The sequence below is a fragment of the Haliaeetus leucocephalus genome, unplaced genomic scaffold (genome assembly GCF_000737465.1).
Source record: "Haliaeetus leucocephalus isolate CR32 unplaced genomic scaffold, Haliaeetus_leucocephalus-4.0 Scaffold157, whole genome shotgun sequence".
NCBI lineage: Eukaryota > Metazoa > Chordata > Aves > Accipitriformes > Accipitridae > Haliaeetus > Haliaeetus leucocephalus.
This window is the reverse complement of record NW_010972593.1, coordinates 2,095,300-2,111,960: the sequence shown is the minus strand read 5'-3', so window position 1 is coordinate 2,111,960 and position 16,661 is coordinate 2,095,300. Positions and strand designations below refer to the sequence as shown.

Sequence of the window (16,661 nt, the reverse complement as noted above, 5' to 3'; positions counted from 1 at the left end):
AGTAGCCTCCAGAGTTACCCCACGAGGGATTGGAGGTGCCACCTCCCTTCTGCCCTCTTCTCAAGTTAAGATCTGAATGGTCACGCTGCTCCCAGCCAGTCCAAGAACACGTGTGGGAGGGTGTTCCTGAACTTGGCTGGAAGTGCCTGGGGCTCCCGCCTGTGGCTGTGGCATCGTCCTGTCCTGGAACCGACTTTATTCGTGAAGTCTAATGAGCATTGATAGGAATTTTGTTTGGTTTTTATAAGAAGTATTTTACACATGGATTTTTTTAGACTGTTTATAATCTCCTTGAAAACCTGAAATAGGATTGTTCCCCCAGCAATAGTTCTTTTTCATTGTGTGCACATGCTGATTTGTTACTAAAAGGTTTCTTGCAAGTACTTAGTTGTTCTACAGAGTTGTTGTTTTATGGGGTATGTGGTAGCATCGGGGACCACAGGAGGAATGACTCTGCAAACAAAGAATGGTCAAATTTGGGCCTCATCTTGTGTCTCCTTCTAGTTACATATGAACGAGTTCCCTGTGTAGATTCTCTATAGGCTGGCTGAATGCTGTTCTGAACATGCCGTGTACAGGTATTTGTGGATAAAGTGTTTGTTCTTGTGTCACTCTTGAGAGCATGGATGGATTATTGTACTATAGGAAGGAGGTGGCAGTGCTGCTGTCAGCATTGCTTCAGGTCTTCGAGGATGTGTAGTAGCTTGCATTGTTAAAAAAAGGAAAAAAAAAATATATCCAAAATTGACTTCTAGCCATAATGGTTTTTCCAAGGAAAATGGACAGAACTCTGTTACTTTTCAGTGTCCTTCATCTTGTTACTGAGGGCATGAACAAGTGCTGATCAGTCTGAAGGCTTTCAGAGTTGCTTTGAATTGAATCGTGTTGGAGGTAAGATCAAGACACAGCTTTTCCTTTGTCCTTGGCCTTTGTATTAAAGGGCAAAAGAGGGGTCAGGAGTACTTTCCTGTTGTCTTGGTCTGCGTATGTATTAAGCCTTGAGGCTTTGATTACTGACATTTACTGTTGAAAAAAAAAAAAGAAAAAAAAAGGATAGTAAGGCTGGCTGGATCCCAAAACACCAGCTGAGGAGTATTGGACACGTAGGTAACGAGACTGGCTGTGCCGTGGTCAGGCTGAATACATGGAAGTGCAATGATTTTGCCACCAGTTCTTCTATTGCTGTGTGCGGTGGTAGCATCAGAACTAGCAAAGCAATTGATGCAACAATCCAGAAGCAGTTTTTGTCAGATCTTGAACCTATTTGATGGTGAGAGAGGTTTAAACTTCCCTTATGGGGCTTGCCCTGTCACGTTCTCTGCGAGCAGAGACCCGAGTCACTCTGATTCTGCAAATTTCAGCTGCCATGTTGGCGAACGCACTGGAGCATGGGTGGTGTACTCGGACGAAGCTTCTCTCTCCTAGCCCAGGTGCCTGGCACTCACTAGTTGGCACGCTCGTGTCGATGCTGTAGACAACCATCGTGCACCTTGTACGAGTATTACTTCTAAAAAGATGAAAATCGATTGGTATTGCTTTCCTGGGGGCGAGAAATAGCCATCAAAAACTGACAAGATGAGTTTGCACTCCTAAAGAAAAATGTAAGTACTTCAACTTCTAGATAATTTTTAATTGTATTTCTGCCTAGAGCCGAGGTATTAAATACCTTGTCACTTGAGGATTTTAAAAGTTGTGTTGGGAAATGAATTCTTCACTCGGCTGTAAGAAATTCAGCTGGCCCAAGACTAACTTCAAGATTAAAAAAAAAAAAAAATCATGTTTGTAATACGTTACAGGATTGTTTGTCCTGAATTTTAAACTTTTTGTTAAATTTGTGGAACTATGGAGGAATTTTCTAGAAAAAGTGAAATAAAGTAAGATGGAAAAGTAAAACTTCAAGCGTTTTTTGTTTGTTGTATTGCTTCTCCAGGGACAGCAATGAGGCTTTCCCGAAGCACCTTCTTATCAACAGTTTTCCATTAGCAATACAGAAGCTGGCAAGGCCAGGGGCTGCTCTGCTGCTCTGCCAGCCCCTTGCCTGCAGGCAGCACCATGCTGGGGCACAGGAGATGAAAAGCAAAGGAAAAGGAAACTTGTTTTAAGCACAGTATGTCTGGGGGAAGACTCAGATGGCTGTTAAACCAGTGGAGTTTTAAGTTGGTTGCTTAAATCCTGTTGCCACTGCTGCTTCACATTTGGGTTCCCTGCAGTTTGCCAGCAGCAGGAAGGAGCCATGAGTGCTGGGGGGAGCGAGCAGGCCAGAACAGAGGTTTGTCTCGGGTGGGTGCATGCCTTCCCTCTCTGCTTCCATGGGGGCTGAGAGGTTATCTGCTGCTCCCAAACTGTCTCAGAACTTGGCACGTGGTGACAGGCAGAGCTCTGGCACAGGCAGTCCTGGGCCACAGGCTGTCAGCAAAGCTTTAGGCCAGGAGCTTAATTCCCCTTCTGACTGCTGGAGTGTTTTGTACATGTGGGTCTCCTTCTGCTGCTGCGAGGAGCATCTTCACCCTTGATAATGATCAAGGATGGGCTCTGGCTGCGATAAGGCAAACGAACCTTTTTGCTGCTCACTGCCCTGTCACCTTGGACCCTGACCTCACCACAGAGTCAAGTGTTACTGAAGTATTAAGAGACACAAACTGCAGAGTTTATTTATTATGCATTCCTCTGAACATTGGAGACATTTCAGATTCATACAGCTGAGAACGCAGAAGTTTGCAGATCAGCAGTGGTTACAATAATGCATTACCCACCACTCCATACAGGTGCTGTAGGCACATGTGCAAGGGCAATTTCACTGATCAGATACAAAGTTTTAGGTTTAAAACCCCACCTAAGCTGCCCAGTTCCAGGTACTATTACTGCCCACCACAGCAAGGTTTCAATACCAGGTAGTGCTGTAGGTACAGCTATGAGCTGCAGCCAGCAGCTTGCTTGAGCTATTCATGTTATTTAATAGTGTGGCTGCTTCCCCTCAAAGCACCTGACAGCACTTGGTGCTCTGCCTTTGGCCATGGGAAACATTACTCAGACCCAAAGACTAGGGCTGGCTGTTCTACTTGTATTCAACTAATGATTTCTAGTTAAAAGCAATCCTTCATTTGCTGTTGGGGCCTCAGTCAACCTCACCCCACCAGCGTTCCACCTGTTTCAGGACACTCTAGACAGCATTTCTATGATTGTAAGACTACAGACGGATTTCACACACATTTGTACACAGCCTTATAAGTAGTCCCTCGTGTAAAACACTTCCCAGAGCACAGGCCATGTATACTACTGCAACAATACATTTATGGCTTCATTATAACTCAAAGATAAAACAGACTCAAAATATTGCACAGAAACTGAGTAAATGTGAGGTTCCACATACAGTATGTGGAACACAGCCAGTGTGTGTGGTCACACAGCATTTATCATCTTTGACAGAAGACAGTTTGTGGGGAAAGAGGTTTAAAATAATTCAGATGTCATCAGCATGCAGTTAAACATGCATGGGGCAGGAGTGAAGTACACCACTATAAAAAGAAATCTGCCTTTCTCCCTCAGCAGGAAAAGTGCAGTTCCTGATTGTTTTACATTCAGCTCAGAAAAAGAAAACTTTGGTTAAAACATAACATGTAATATGGATTTAAGATAAATATTGTATAGCCCTTATGAAAATGGAAAAACAAAAATAGGAAGCAGAGATATTTGGGAATATCTCAGCATTAGAACACAGACACAGCAAAACAGGGGGCACAAACACACTCAACACACTGCAGTACACGGGCCAAAAAATGTACAGTTAAGCGATGCAGAAAGGTGGTGTGATGACCGAGCCTCATTTATTTCGACAGAACCCAGGGAATCCTTCCTGGGGAGCCCAGGCTGACAGCAGGGGAATCGTCCTCCAGGCTTGCTGCAGTCCACAGCACAAAGCCTCCACACTACTGCTGAAGAGCATTCTCTGTTGTGGTTGGTGTATCCGCATCCATGTAAAACTGAGCAATTTGATCTTTGTACTTCTGTGCCACCACTGGTCTCTTCAGCTTCATTGTTGGGCCTGAGGAGAAAATACAGCACAAGATTTTAATGGTGACGGAACCATTTTGGGACACAAAATGGTAATGGAGTGAAGCAAGCCTGGAGGACATGAACAGACATTGACTTCTAAATTCCTCTTTGCAATTAGTAAAATCTCCCTTCCTTCCCCTGTGAATAGGAACAGCACAACCATCCTGCAACAGACAACACAGAACCAAGGGTAAGCACTGCTCAGCTCAGCTCTGCCAGACAGAAGTGGAAGCTCATCCCACCCTCCCCAAAACTCTTGACATGGAAAAGCCAGAGCAAGGAAGGACCATGGGTAGCTCTGTGTATTCTGGGTCCTGGTTGTGTTGTCTGTTTAATATCCAAGGAAGGGCTGACAGGGTAACCCCAAATTCCCCACCCACCACTCACCAAGCTCTCCACCAGCAAGAGAAAAGTCCTTCTCCAGAAGGACCCACTTCTGGACTTTCTGAGCATTTGAGACAGCACCCTCGTTGACTGCCAAAATTCCCTTCTGGATAGCCGCGTAGATAGCCTTGTCTTTGCTGCTGATGATTTCGGAGACTTTTGTAGCCTTGCTGCCCAGTTTTTGACAGTATTCAATAGCTTCTGGAGTGAGATCATCTCCTGGCTCACCAGTTCCTACATCTACATTGCACTGCAAGCCAAGTCAGAACAGGTAACGCTGTATAGCTGAACACTTAATTCCTTTCATACGAGTGAGCTTACCACCATGGGAAGCCGCCTTGCCTTATCTCCTTCCCCACCCCAGTGCCAATTGTCCCGTTAAGCAGCCCCTGCAATTTTCATACGCTTGACGCAAACCGCTGCTTCAAGTGAAAACCCGTTGAGGCAAAAGGCAGATGAAACTCCATCATCAATACCAAGGAGCAAACTGGGTACAGAGCTCATCTTCCAAATTCCTCCTGTGCTATCCCAAGTTGATCCCTTTTTTCTGGACCTTTTTTCTAGGCCACAGTTTACTTCGCTACATCCCACAGCAGCCTAATGGTCTGTTGGAAGTCAACACATGTGGCACTTGACTAAGACAAGTGCAGCACCACCACCTCCAGGGCCTGGCTCTGTGTCCCCCCACAAGGGCAAGGAGGTTGGCAGTCAGTCTCGCTAATGAGCAAATTACCACTGTCCTGAAAACTCACCAGCCACCACGGTCTCTAGACAGAAGTCAGTGCAGGCCACCACAGATGCGTCACTGTGGAGTTTAAAGCCCATGTCTTAAAAAGAAAACACTGACAGCTTGTTACTGTCCAGACTGCTCCGGGAGCTACTCAAAATGGGTAAGAAAAGCAGAAAGGTTTCTTTTTTCAGTCTCACTTTTAGGTCTTTTACTTCTGTTTGTCTCTGCCCTATGGGGTACAGAGAGAAACAGTTGCCCTGAACAACAGAAAATCAAGTGGCAACACTTATTTTTCTGTACAGTTACAACTGCTGTTTGCAAGTCAGCTACAAGTCATACTCCATGATGCCTCCTGCCTCTAGGAGACAGTGTAAAAATGTGTAACAGTTATCTTCCTCACTGGAATCAAACACATTCAGCAACAAGGGTGGATTCCCATCCTCTTTTCCATTACCTTTAGTGTTAGAAGCATAGCAAGGAATTTTGCTTTGTCTCCAACCAACATTGCATTGCTGATGATGGGAATAGCATTTTTTACAGCATCCTCAATTGGAACAGGAGGAATGTTCTCACCTCCTGCAGTGATGATGAGCTCTGGAAAACAGTCAAATCTTGATTAATGCTTAGAGTTTTTCCCCCGTCCTTCACAGTCTGAAGTAACTTTTCAGGTCCTTTGTGTCTACCGGATCAAATAGTGAGTCTGTGTCCCAACATCCAGAGAAGGCAGCAAACCAGAAGGACTCGAGTCTGGCTGAGAGATCAGACCAAGGTCTGCATGCAAACAGCATTGCAAAAGCTGCTTTAACGCTCCGGAGATGTCTGCAGTTTGGGAACATGGGGTGTGGTGCACGAGTGCCCTAGTACCCTGCCACAGTCACCTTACGCTCTAAGGTAATGTAAGCTGGTACCCAAGTTGTTCAGAAACTGAAGTAAAAGATTTGCTGAGGCAAAGCGGAGCTTTTGAAGTTACGCAGTGTGATGCAGAGCAGAGGAGAACCTGCCTTTCTTGGCTGTCTTTTATAGATTTCTTAAAGCAGCTCCTTTGCGTGACCATTTCTCTCTTTTTGATGACTGAAATCTTGCGTGAAATTGCATTTGTTTGGGGTTGGTCAAAGTGGTGTCCCAAGAACTGCCTTGCTGCAAGCCATTTTCACAATTGCATTAAGCTGTTGTTTTCTCTTAGCGATCAACTAGCAAAGCTAGCTGAAACTGGAGGGAGCTGGCAGTACACACAGCTGGACCTGGACAGGTTCAGCACTGTAGAACAAGCTAACAAAGCATTAAGTACTGCTTCTGAAATCAGAGGATTTCTTCCCTACTCTGCAAACACACAGTGGTTTCAGAGGTCATCCCTCTCCTCCCATCGCACACTATGTCACAGGCTCAGTGGCAGGACATACTGCAGCCATCTTCGTATTGATAATTTAGAGGGAAAAGTATTTATTCTTCTGTGCAAGCCACAACGACATAATTAGCAGGGTCTGAATGCATCATATCACAGTACTGTGCAACCTCAAGACAACAAAGTCAGGGGATGCGTTACCTTTAATTCTGCCAGTGATGTAGAGGAATCCATCTTTATCCTGCTTGCCAAGGTCACCTGAATGCAGCCAGCCTTCTTCATCAATTGCCTCTTTGGTTTTTTCTTCCATGTTCAAATAGCCCATGAAGATGTGCCTTCCTGAGAAGCAGATCTCCCCATTGCCTTCTCCATCTGGCTTATAAATCAGTGTCCGGCAGCCTGCAACTTCCTTTCCACAGCTTAAAGAGAACACAAACACAAACCCATGGCTTGCTTCTTTTTTTTTTTTAAATTCAGTAGCTGAGCAGCAGAGTGAGATTATAGCAGTACCCTCTCAAGCTAAAGCACCTGAACAAAGCCAGGCAGCTTTTTATTACAACTGCTTCAGCAAGGAACTTATAAACTTAATAGGCATCTGCTTATGTAAGGGGAACTACAGAAGAAGTTGTTATGGCAGAGATCAGTGCTCACACACCTGGTGTTTTCCACCCATTGTTCCCACACACCTGAGCTTTGAATTAGAAGATTTATGACCTTGGCAGCAAGCTTTTACTGACAGTGGAATTCACTCTGCAGACTGAACCCACAGGGACTGAACAAGCCATTCAAAGCAACAGCAGAGCCTTACTGCATTTATTAATTTGACAATAAAGTGAACTGTAGGCTAGAGCTACTAATTCTTCCTTCTTCCCATGAATTCTTTGCTTCCTCTTCAGTTCCTAGAGAATCCAGGCCAAGTTAAATTTAAGTAACACGGCTGTTGCCCTTGGCAGATGTCACTATCTGCAAGATGTGACCAAAGGAACTGACTCCCTAGCGACTTTTTACTGGCAGCAAAACTCTGGGGATGAGCTGCATCAGGCAAGATGGACATGCCAGATGCAAGAGAAACCTTAAAGCAACTCTTCCTCCCAGCCAGCAATGCTCTACTCACAGAAAGATATTTACCTGGTAAGCTTGAATGCGTGAGGTAGAGAGGCTGTGTGAGGCCCAGAGCTCTCACTCATGCCGTACAGCTCAAACACAGGAATGTTCAGACTCAAAAAAAATTCCAGCGTCTCTCTGGTAATGGGAGCAGCCCCCGTGTAGCACTTCGTGCACCGGTCCAGCCCGATGGCCTTTCGCACTTTCTTGTACACCAAGTGCCTGGCTATGCGGAAGTTCACCGGGACTTCCGAATACCTGGAGGAAAAAAACAGTTACAAGATCTCAGTCACCAAGGAGAACTTCTCCCCCTTCTTCCTTTCATCTGCATCCTATTTTAGTTTATTCAGTAAAAAAATTAATTATTTTCCCCGCCAGCCCTTGCTGCTCCCCCTCTGGTCCAAGCACTATATTTGGCTTTTACTGTCCATAAGTCTGGCATGTTAGATGGGATATAACTCCTGATCTGATAGTAAAGTTCTCCTAATATTTGTAACATCCCTTAAGCGTAGTTCATAATTACCCATTCATCCGCTTCAGGTTTGTCTGCAACCCAACTCCCTTGGCCCACGATGCCACTTTTTTTCTGAATGCTGACGATTTTGCTCCTACAGATTTCATTTTTTCTTCTATTTTTTCCCAGACACGAGGAACTCCCAGAAAAGCAGTTGGCCTCACTTCCCGCAGGGTGTCTACCAAGGTGCCCTGAGCAAAGCGGAATTTAATACAGCTTTCAGAATTGCTTCACTATAGACTTCAGGCCAGCACTGGCCACTAGCCGAGGCCTACAACTCAGCCATCAATTCCGAGGAATTGCTCATTTTCAACCACCGTGCCACCGAGAGAAAGGAACCCCAGGAGCATTCAAATGCCACAGTGGTTTCGAGAAGACAGCAAGGGTCAATGCTTTCAGTGCCAACACTGACACCACACCAAGAGAAGAATTGTTCTCTTCTCAGATTTAACGGTGGTGGCATTTTGCAATGTGGACAGAGCAAATGCAAAGCCGTTGCTCAACCAAGCTGTCGGGGCAGAGAACTGGTGTCAGGTGAGACACCCAGAAGCTCCTAGTTGTGAAGTGCTTGGTCAGCTTATCCTAGCTTGCGATACAGAGTCAAAAGGCAAAGGTCAGAGTGGCTATACTTGTCAAACAAACAGACCCTTAAACAGGAGCAGTTGGTCACTATGCAAACAAACCAAGTTAGCACAGCTTTCAGAAAGATGAAATAAGTCAGCCATGTTTGGTTTCAAGCATGCAGCCCAGCTACAAGCAGGTGGATGGGTATAGGGTTTTTTATCATCTTACATTTTTACCTTTAATGCATCTGGTTGAGCAAAGAAAACTTGTACACCGAATGTCACTGCCAACCAAATATCTGCCATCTGTGCAGCAATATGACTGAGCGGGAGATAGCTGACCAGCAGTTCCTGCTGTTCTGTAGCATCCGTCAGCATTATGCAACGCCCTGCCGCCAATGCCGTCCATGTCAACTGTAACAAGAACCCGCATCAGTATTTAGTGACAGCTCTTCCGAGGAGGCACAACACAGAACATGCAGCTCACAAAAAAAAGTCTACAATTTCCTGTGATCTTAACATCAGGCATGTTTTTCAGCTGATCTGTACCCTCCCTCAGCACCCACCTAAGGTCACAGTTCTTGGAATGGGCAGCTATACAAAAAGATACTTACGTTGTCATGACTGAGCATTACTCCCTTTGGCTGTCCAGTTGTCCCCGAGGTATATATTAGTGTACAGCACTGGTTAGGCTTCTGTGACTCAATGATTTCACGGAGCTGCGTATCTGGAACATCTTTGCCAAGGTCCATGAACTCACTCCACTGTATATATAAGAGAAGAGCTCAATCACTTTGTAGGCTATCATTCACGTGCAAAATTAAACCTTTTGCTACACATGAAGATAAGGAAGCTGTCTCCTACATCCAAACCTCTGGCATAATCTGGAAGAGGTTGTAAATATGCAGTTAGCCCCACAATGTTTTCTGACTGCCACAAGAGGCATGGCAAGAAGCAGAAAAGGAGACTGATCCACCCTGTGGAAGCTTACTAGCTCTGTAGCAACCCTGGTATTCACCAGGAGTGCTGAGCTGGAATAACTGTGGGACCTGAGGCTGCCTTGCAGAGGTCAATATGCTAACACCCTCCCTTACAACATGGATTATCGAGGTTTGAACAGTAGACATCTACTGCTTCAGCGAGGCAAGCAATCCCTCACTAAAACCCACACAAGCTCACAAGATGACAGTCCTGTGGAAGGTGATGGTTGCTTGCAAGCCGTCAGCTAAACACAGCCAGCGTTTACAAGCCATTAAGATGCCCAATACTTACAGAGTACAGATTTGGTCTCTTCTCTTTTAGCTCTTCCCCATACTGGATAATAGCTTTCAGATGAGGTAGTTTATGCTGAATCTGTGTTAAGAAGGGAGATTAAGAAGGAATAAATCCTGCTTGTCCCTTTTAAGCCTAAGTAACCCACCACTTAACATGCTACTGCTAGTTGCCATTTTAAATAAAGCTAAGAGAATCTCATCTGTGCTATTGAAAAAGAATGGGGAAGCCTCACTGGAGACAGTAATCATTTGGACTGCAATGTTGCCAGACAACCTAGAGGATGCTCAATTGTTCATTTTGGCTTCTCAGATTTTAAGCTCAAGGCTTTGCTAAGCTGTGGAACCACCATTTAACCTCTCATGAGATTTAGCATTAGTGACCACTCATCTGGCTTGAACAGGGAGCACACCAAGTAGGCTCGATGGGTTCACCTCTGCTTTCAGGTCCACCATTTCCCTCAGGTATTACCCTCCCACATTTGTCAACAGCATGCTGTAGCCCCCAGCCATTTAAAAAGTGTATTTACTTCTAAGATTTTCTGCAGCTGTTTATGGTTTTCCACAACCAGAACATTAGCACTACAGTTCTCTGCTACATAACGACAGGCCTCAGGAGAGTTTGTAGTGTAGATACCAGCAGCCACTCCACTACAAAAGAAAAGGAAAAAAAAACAAAACAGAAAAGCAAAACACAGTATTAGAGGATAAGTAGAGTTGCTGGCAAAATTCAGACCATTTAAAACTTTAACAGAGGAAAAACTTTAGGAAAAATATCCCATAGAACAACAACAAAAAGTGGAGAGCTTAATTCCAAGAGCAAAGGCTCTCTTCTGGGGCATGGGAAATGTCAGAATGGTGTAAGGGACCAAAATGTCTCAGGTGGAAGAAGGGTATCAAAATCCAGTGCTGTGATTCTCTGGCATTTCCCATCATATTATTAATCACAGTGTAAGTAAGCATGCTTTTGGATTAACCTACTGTTCATCTTATTCTGAGAAGCAACTGGCTAAAAAAAAATTAATTTGTCTCACTAATTCATAATGAAATAGAGAGAGAGTTTAGGTTCTAGCTATCTTCATTAAACTCAAATATAAGCAGTTGGTTTTGTTCTGGGTTTTTGTTTGGTTTGTTGTGGGTTTTTAATCAAAAACTGCTTCTCACATGAATACTGAAATTACTATCTGAATGCTAAAGCAAAATGCATGTCAAGGGACAACACTCATTCTTACCCTGCAAGGATAGCTCCAATGTCAGCAATAAACCACTCTGCAGAATTAAATCCCAAGATACACACTCCATGGAAACGCTCTAGTCCCAGCTGTAAACAAGAGATGAGATTACAGCAATCTTGTTTTCCCTTTGAAGAATGCTTAGAGTTAATTTACAGATCTCTGCTGTGAGCACAATGTCAAGGGAAAAACTCATGCTATTATATACGATAATTCACATTGAAAAACTTCCCAAGACCTAATATGGAACCAGTTAAGTTTCAGATCAGACACTGTCCCACTTTATCAGTAGGCAGGGGAAAAAAAAGGATTTGCTTAGGTCTGCACTCAGTATCACTAGCTCACTGATCCTAACGGTACTATAAAACTGCAATCCAGGTAGTCATCAGTTCCCTTTGGGCTGGCAATGAGAAGGTGAGAGGTCAAGTTAAACAACATCTACTGAACCATTTAGTCATTTAGTACAGGTTAGATATGTCAGATATCAATAATGACACCAGCAACAAGCTCCAATGACAGTCAGAGACACTTTGCTATGAAATTCCAGCTGTTGAAGTCCCAGCCTTTAAATCTCCTTCAGCCATTCTCTGGTTTTGTCCTAGAGTGGAAGTATGTAGAATGGAAGATCCCACCATAGGAGTAAAACCAGAGTGGCCTTAACTTCAAGAAATAAGACTTCATAATGATAACGGTAAGTACATGTAACGTTGGTTTCTCTCTCTGAGTGTCTTAAGTCCCAACAGTACAGGCAGAAGGCTCAGCCAGTTTGGACATTTAAGCCTGATTCATAAGCATCCCTTCAAGTTTTTTCTTAGAAAGATTAAAATTGACACACCTCATGAGGGGTGTTGTCCAGGTTTGACATATACCTCAAACATCTCTCTTTAAATGTTTCCTTATGCACTTTTTGTTAGTTGAATGTGGAAGCAACTTGCAAGAAATTCAACCAAAACCACTGTGGTAACTACCAAGCTGTTCATGGCTTGTTCAGGTACTTCCCTGTCACTTTAAGACTCACTCAGAGAATTTGCAGGTTTAAGATATAGATGACCACAGCTGTTTCAGCAGTTAAATTGAATATGAAGGAGGAGCAGAATTAATCAAAAGCTTACCTTCAGAAAGCTTTTTGCTGCTTTCCAGCACTCATCATAGTACATCTTAAATGTTAGTTTTATCCACTGGCCACCCTTTTTGGATGCAAGGGCATAATAATCACCATATTTACTAACAGCTTCCTGCAGCAGCTCATGAACGGTCTTTGGTGGCTCACTGCCTATGCCCTGTTCATCCATCCTCAGTCTGACCTCTCCATCTCGTCGTGTTGTCCACACACTGGAGGCAGGAGGTGAAGGGGCTGGTTTGAAAGAAAAGTGTTCAGCATCTTACATTTAGAAATTGCTTGCTGCCATAGCAGAAATACAAATACAAGTATCAAACATATGAAACCGAATGTTAATATACCCCCTCCAATGCCCCTTTTTTGACCTTTTATTCTTGGCAAGTTTGCCGTATGACTCCCAGTATTTTAGACCAGGACTAACAGATAAAGCCTCTAAAGCACTTTCAAAATTTAGTTAAACATTTCCCAGTTACATCCCCCTCTAACCTGTGTGGCTGCCCTAAAGCTCTTGTACTGGTAAGGTGGCTGCTTCCTGCAACAATCATATACACTGTACTTTTTTTTCTTTTTTTTTTTTTTTTTAAGGAGGACTGAAAGTAGCACATTATTACCTGGTAGACAAGCATTAGGCAGTGACGCTCCCTATCTTACTCAAAGCACATGCGTGCTTTAAAGTCAAAGTTCAAGAGGCTTCTGGACAGACCATCCTGCAATTTGAGTTTCTTCTTCCATTGTTATGGTTTGATAAATCCCTCTCTCATTTCAACATAATTTTATGCACACCACAGTAACTAAAAATTCCTTCTACTTACCTTTGAAACCAAGTGTGTGTACCTGACATCCCTCCACCTTAGTATCTTCAACTGTCTCAATGCTGTGGGCCTCAACAGCTCTGCAAGGCAAAAGCAATTAGCGCTGGATAAGCTTTAGCACGCTGGCTGAAGAACACCTTAGGCATGCTTGCTCCATCACTTAATTATATTAGTCCTTGGGTGTCAAACAAGGATTAGTGGTTCCTGATGTTCTGCAGACGACTTTATTAATTTTACTAGCCTGCATGGCTACGGCAATGAAAGAGGTCCCTCTCAGAGAGTGTGCAAGCTTTGCCTGTGCTGCTTTTAAACACATGTATGTTGTCCTAATTGTAGCTATCATTTCAGATAAGCTGCAGAAGAATCCATAAATGCGTCATCCAGAAAACAGCAATAATTTAATACCAGAGGTCTGCTCTAGGTGCCTGAAACAAAGCATATACAGCAGTGAGGGGGAGGGGGGCAGGAAGGGGCACATGGATCTGGTGCTTATCTCCTGTCTGCAATATGCGAGTTTAACGAAGCCTCTCTCCTAAGCAGCACAGCAATTCCCCTGGCCCGTCACCCTGTGGGGAAACCCACAGAGATTTCCTGCAGAAGGCCAGGCCAGCTGAAGAGCAGGAAATTGATTTAGCAGGAAATCTTGTTCTTAGGTATTCCTAATAAAGTTAGTGCATCGGGCTCCCACCAGATGTTTGTGAAGGAATGCAAACAGGCACATCCCCTGTCTACTTCAGCCATGCTCCTCACCAGCAACTTGTCCTGTGGTGCCAGCTGAAAAGTTGCCCCTTTTACTTTCAGCTTTGCCCTATCTGGTGAAACACCACCTGCCCACAGTTATAGAACAGTGTTCTTCCTCCGTCCCTTTCCAAGACAGACTTCCTCACAGCTGTAAGTGATGAGGATAAGGAATAATCAAGTCGCATGTCCCACTTCAGACCACGAGTCAGAAGCCAGACCCTGCGAGATCTGGTATTCGAGTTCCTGTGCTCTGCTCCCTGGAAGGACATCCCACCCTCCAAGCTACAGGCAGATGATGCTTGTTCCCCTACCCTGGGCAATACCCCACTTGGACCATTGGCGTAGCACTAAGGTCCAAGTTTTAGTTGACCCAAGATTATATTTCAGAAAACCAAAATTTCCATCTTGCCTTGCCAAACAGCCCTGCCAGGGCCCTTCGCTCCAGGCCATCACGAAGGTGTTCGTTTCTTCATGCCAGTGCTAGGTGTTCGCTCTTCCCCATCGCAATGTTTGGTGCAAGGTTTCTCCCTAGCACAGATTCCTGGGTCTTCTAGAAGGGGTGCAGACCACTGACATCACAACACCCCCAACCCAAAGTCCTGACATCTCGGCCTGTCACGATCGTACCACACCTGCACACAGGCAGGGGCTCCTCTGGTCCCATGCAAACTCCTCAGCCTAATCCAGGCAGGGTTCCCACCAAGCCCCACATTTTCTTCCCTTTCTGCTAGATCAAAGAGAAGATAACTCAGCACAAGGCACTGTGTGAATTTCAGTGTAAGGGGTAAATTGCTTCCCTCTGTTTTATGTTTTCTCTGAATTTCTAGGGGATAGTCAACTACTACTGCTTTGGGCATACGATAAGGTTTAAAGCATAGAGAAGATTTGACATGGCTACTCCCATGTACTGTCCAAAAGCAGAACTGCTTCCCCTAACTAATCTGCAAGCCAGAAACCAGAGGGAAGTAAACAGGTTTTTTTCTTTATTTCCCCCAAAGCAATTACGAGATGTTCCCTACTACGCATTTCCTCCTCATTATTGAGAGCATTTTTCAGCACAAATTAATCCTCAGTTGCAATAGTTCTGCACCATTTCTCCACCCGCTTTTATGATCAAAGTATGCAAATGACCCAGTAATATGGGCAAAAAAGCCCCAGCTATTTCCCTTACAGTCAATCAAGTCATCTTTTTCTCCCCCTTACTACATGTAATTCAAATGCAGCCTGAAAAAATTTCAGTACAGAGGTTTTTGTCAGCTATATCCCATTACACTGTGGTGAGATATAGACCCTTAAACACTAATCTGCTCTTTAGTAAGAGTCTGCTTAGATTTACAGAGAGACTACTTTGATGAAAATCAGCATAGGTACTGCACAGAAGCTATCCCCTACAGAGGCACACCTCTGTTTACAACACCACTTCACAAACAATGTAGTACTTGCTAGGTATTCTAAGTATTTGATCAGTGCCCTCCCAATTACATAGAATTAACAATTATGCAAGATTCCTTTGTAAGATATGATCTTTCTGACTACACAGAATATTCTACCATTCCTGTGCTTTAAGTTTATATTAAATGCACACTACTTCAAGCTCCATACTCTGTGTGATTGCTATGTACAGCAAATTTAATTCTGTTCCCAAAAAGTCTTGATTAATCGAAGTAAACATGATAGAATACAAACTATATCCTATGTATACAAGTCACCAGAGAGAAAATAAAATCTTAAATTAGACAAACCTAGCTGAAGAGCTGAGCAGTACATCATCCAGTGACACCTCACAGTTCCCTTGAGGATCTGAATTAAAATAAGCTGTGGGGACTGGTTCCGCAAGTGCCATACGTGCATCTGACTCACACAGCATTGTCCCTGTAAAAACAGGTTTAAAAAAATTAAAATACAATCAAATGCTACAGTAAAATCAGCTTCCATTGAGGTAGCTATCTGACTAAGGCAATCCCAAAACAGACACAACTCGAGACTGCTGTATTTGCATGAAATACGGTAAATTCTAACAGCAGACACGGCACACGCCACATCACGCTCGGTTCATTCGAAAAACCTGATCAGTGGTAGATACTACATCCATTCCCACATCCGAATACAAGCGTGACAATTACAGCTTTGAAAGAGCACCTCGAGCCTAACAATTTAAATTTTACACTCCCTTTGCCCCAAACGTTCCCATTCGGCTCTCAGACCCCCCCCCTCAAACCCACCACCGCAGGACTCTGGGTCCAGCCTTACAACGCATCGCCTTTGTGCAGCCTCTCCTCCCACAGCCGCTCCGGACCAGTGCTGACGATGATGTGTAATATCCTTTATTTTTAAACTAGCGCCCAGGAGGCAGATCTGGAGCATCTTATGTCATGTGCTGCCTGCCTTGCAATTGGAAGCGGCTCGTCACCCCACACTGCTGCCTCTTAAGGAAGCTCTGGCCCCATGCCTGCCCATCAGATTTGGGCACACAGGGGGCTTTGGGGTCCCTCTCGGGGGGACACAGCTCTGGGACACCCCAGAGATTTAACCGGTTTTCATAAAAATCAGTGCTTTTGCAGCCGTTGCATGTTCAGCAGCTCCTACGCTGCTCTCAGTACTTTTGTCATTAGGGGATGTCGTCACCCAAACAAAATGTTTTCTAACACTGAAAGCAACGTTGATTTTATTTAAGGTTTACATTTGTCAAAAGCCTTTGATGCTTATGACTTGACAGGCTGAGCTTTAATTGTTTCAAGGGATTTCTAACCAACTGGAGATGAATCTCATTAACCTCGGTCTTTTAAAAAAAAGTG

At 44.2% G+C, this 16,661-nt stretch overlaps 1 protein-coding gene across 1 annotated transcript; it reads right to left on the bottom strand.

Annotated features, from left to right (window-relative positions):
• Positions 1–3,386: 3,386 nt before the first annotated feature.
• On the bottom strand, positions 3,387–16,154 carry ACSBG2 (acyl-CoA synthetase bubblegum family member 2). The gene is made up of 15 exons (XM_010562284.1): positions 16,117–16,154; positions 15,609–15,738; positions 13,126–13,205; positions 12,306–12,547; positions 11,194–11,282; positions 10,492–10,612; positions 9,963–10,043; positions 9,305–9,454; positions 8,928–9,104; positions 8,137–8,318; positions 7,638–7,871; positions 6,711–6,928; positions 5,622–5,761; positions 4,441–4,687; positions 3,387–4,042 (listed from the first exon to the last, which is right to left on the bottom strand). Exons 1-15 carry the CDS (start codon positions 16,121–16,123, stop codon positions 3,927–3,929), a joined length of 2,214 nt encoding a protein of 737 aa, XP_010560586.1. The 5' UTR covers positions 16,124–16,154; the 3' UTR covers positions 3,387–3,926.
• Positions 16,155–16,661: the final 507 nt, after the last annotated feature.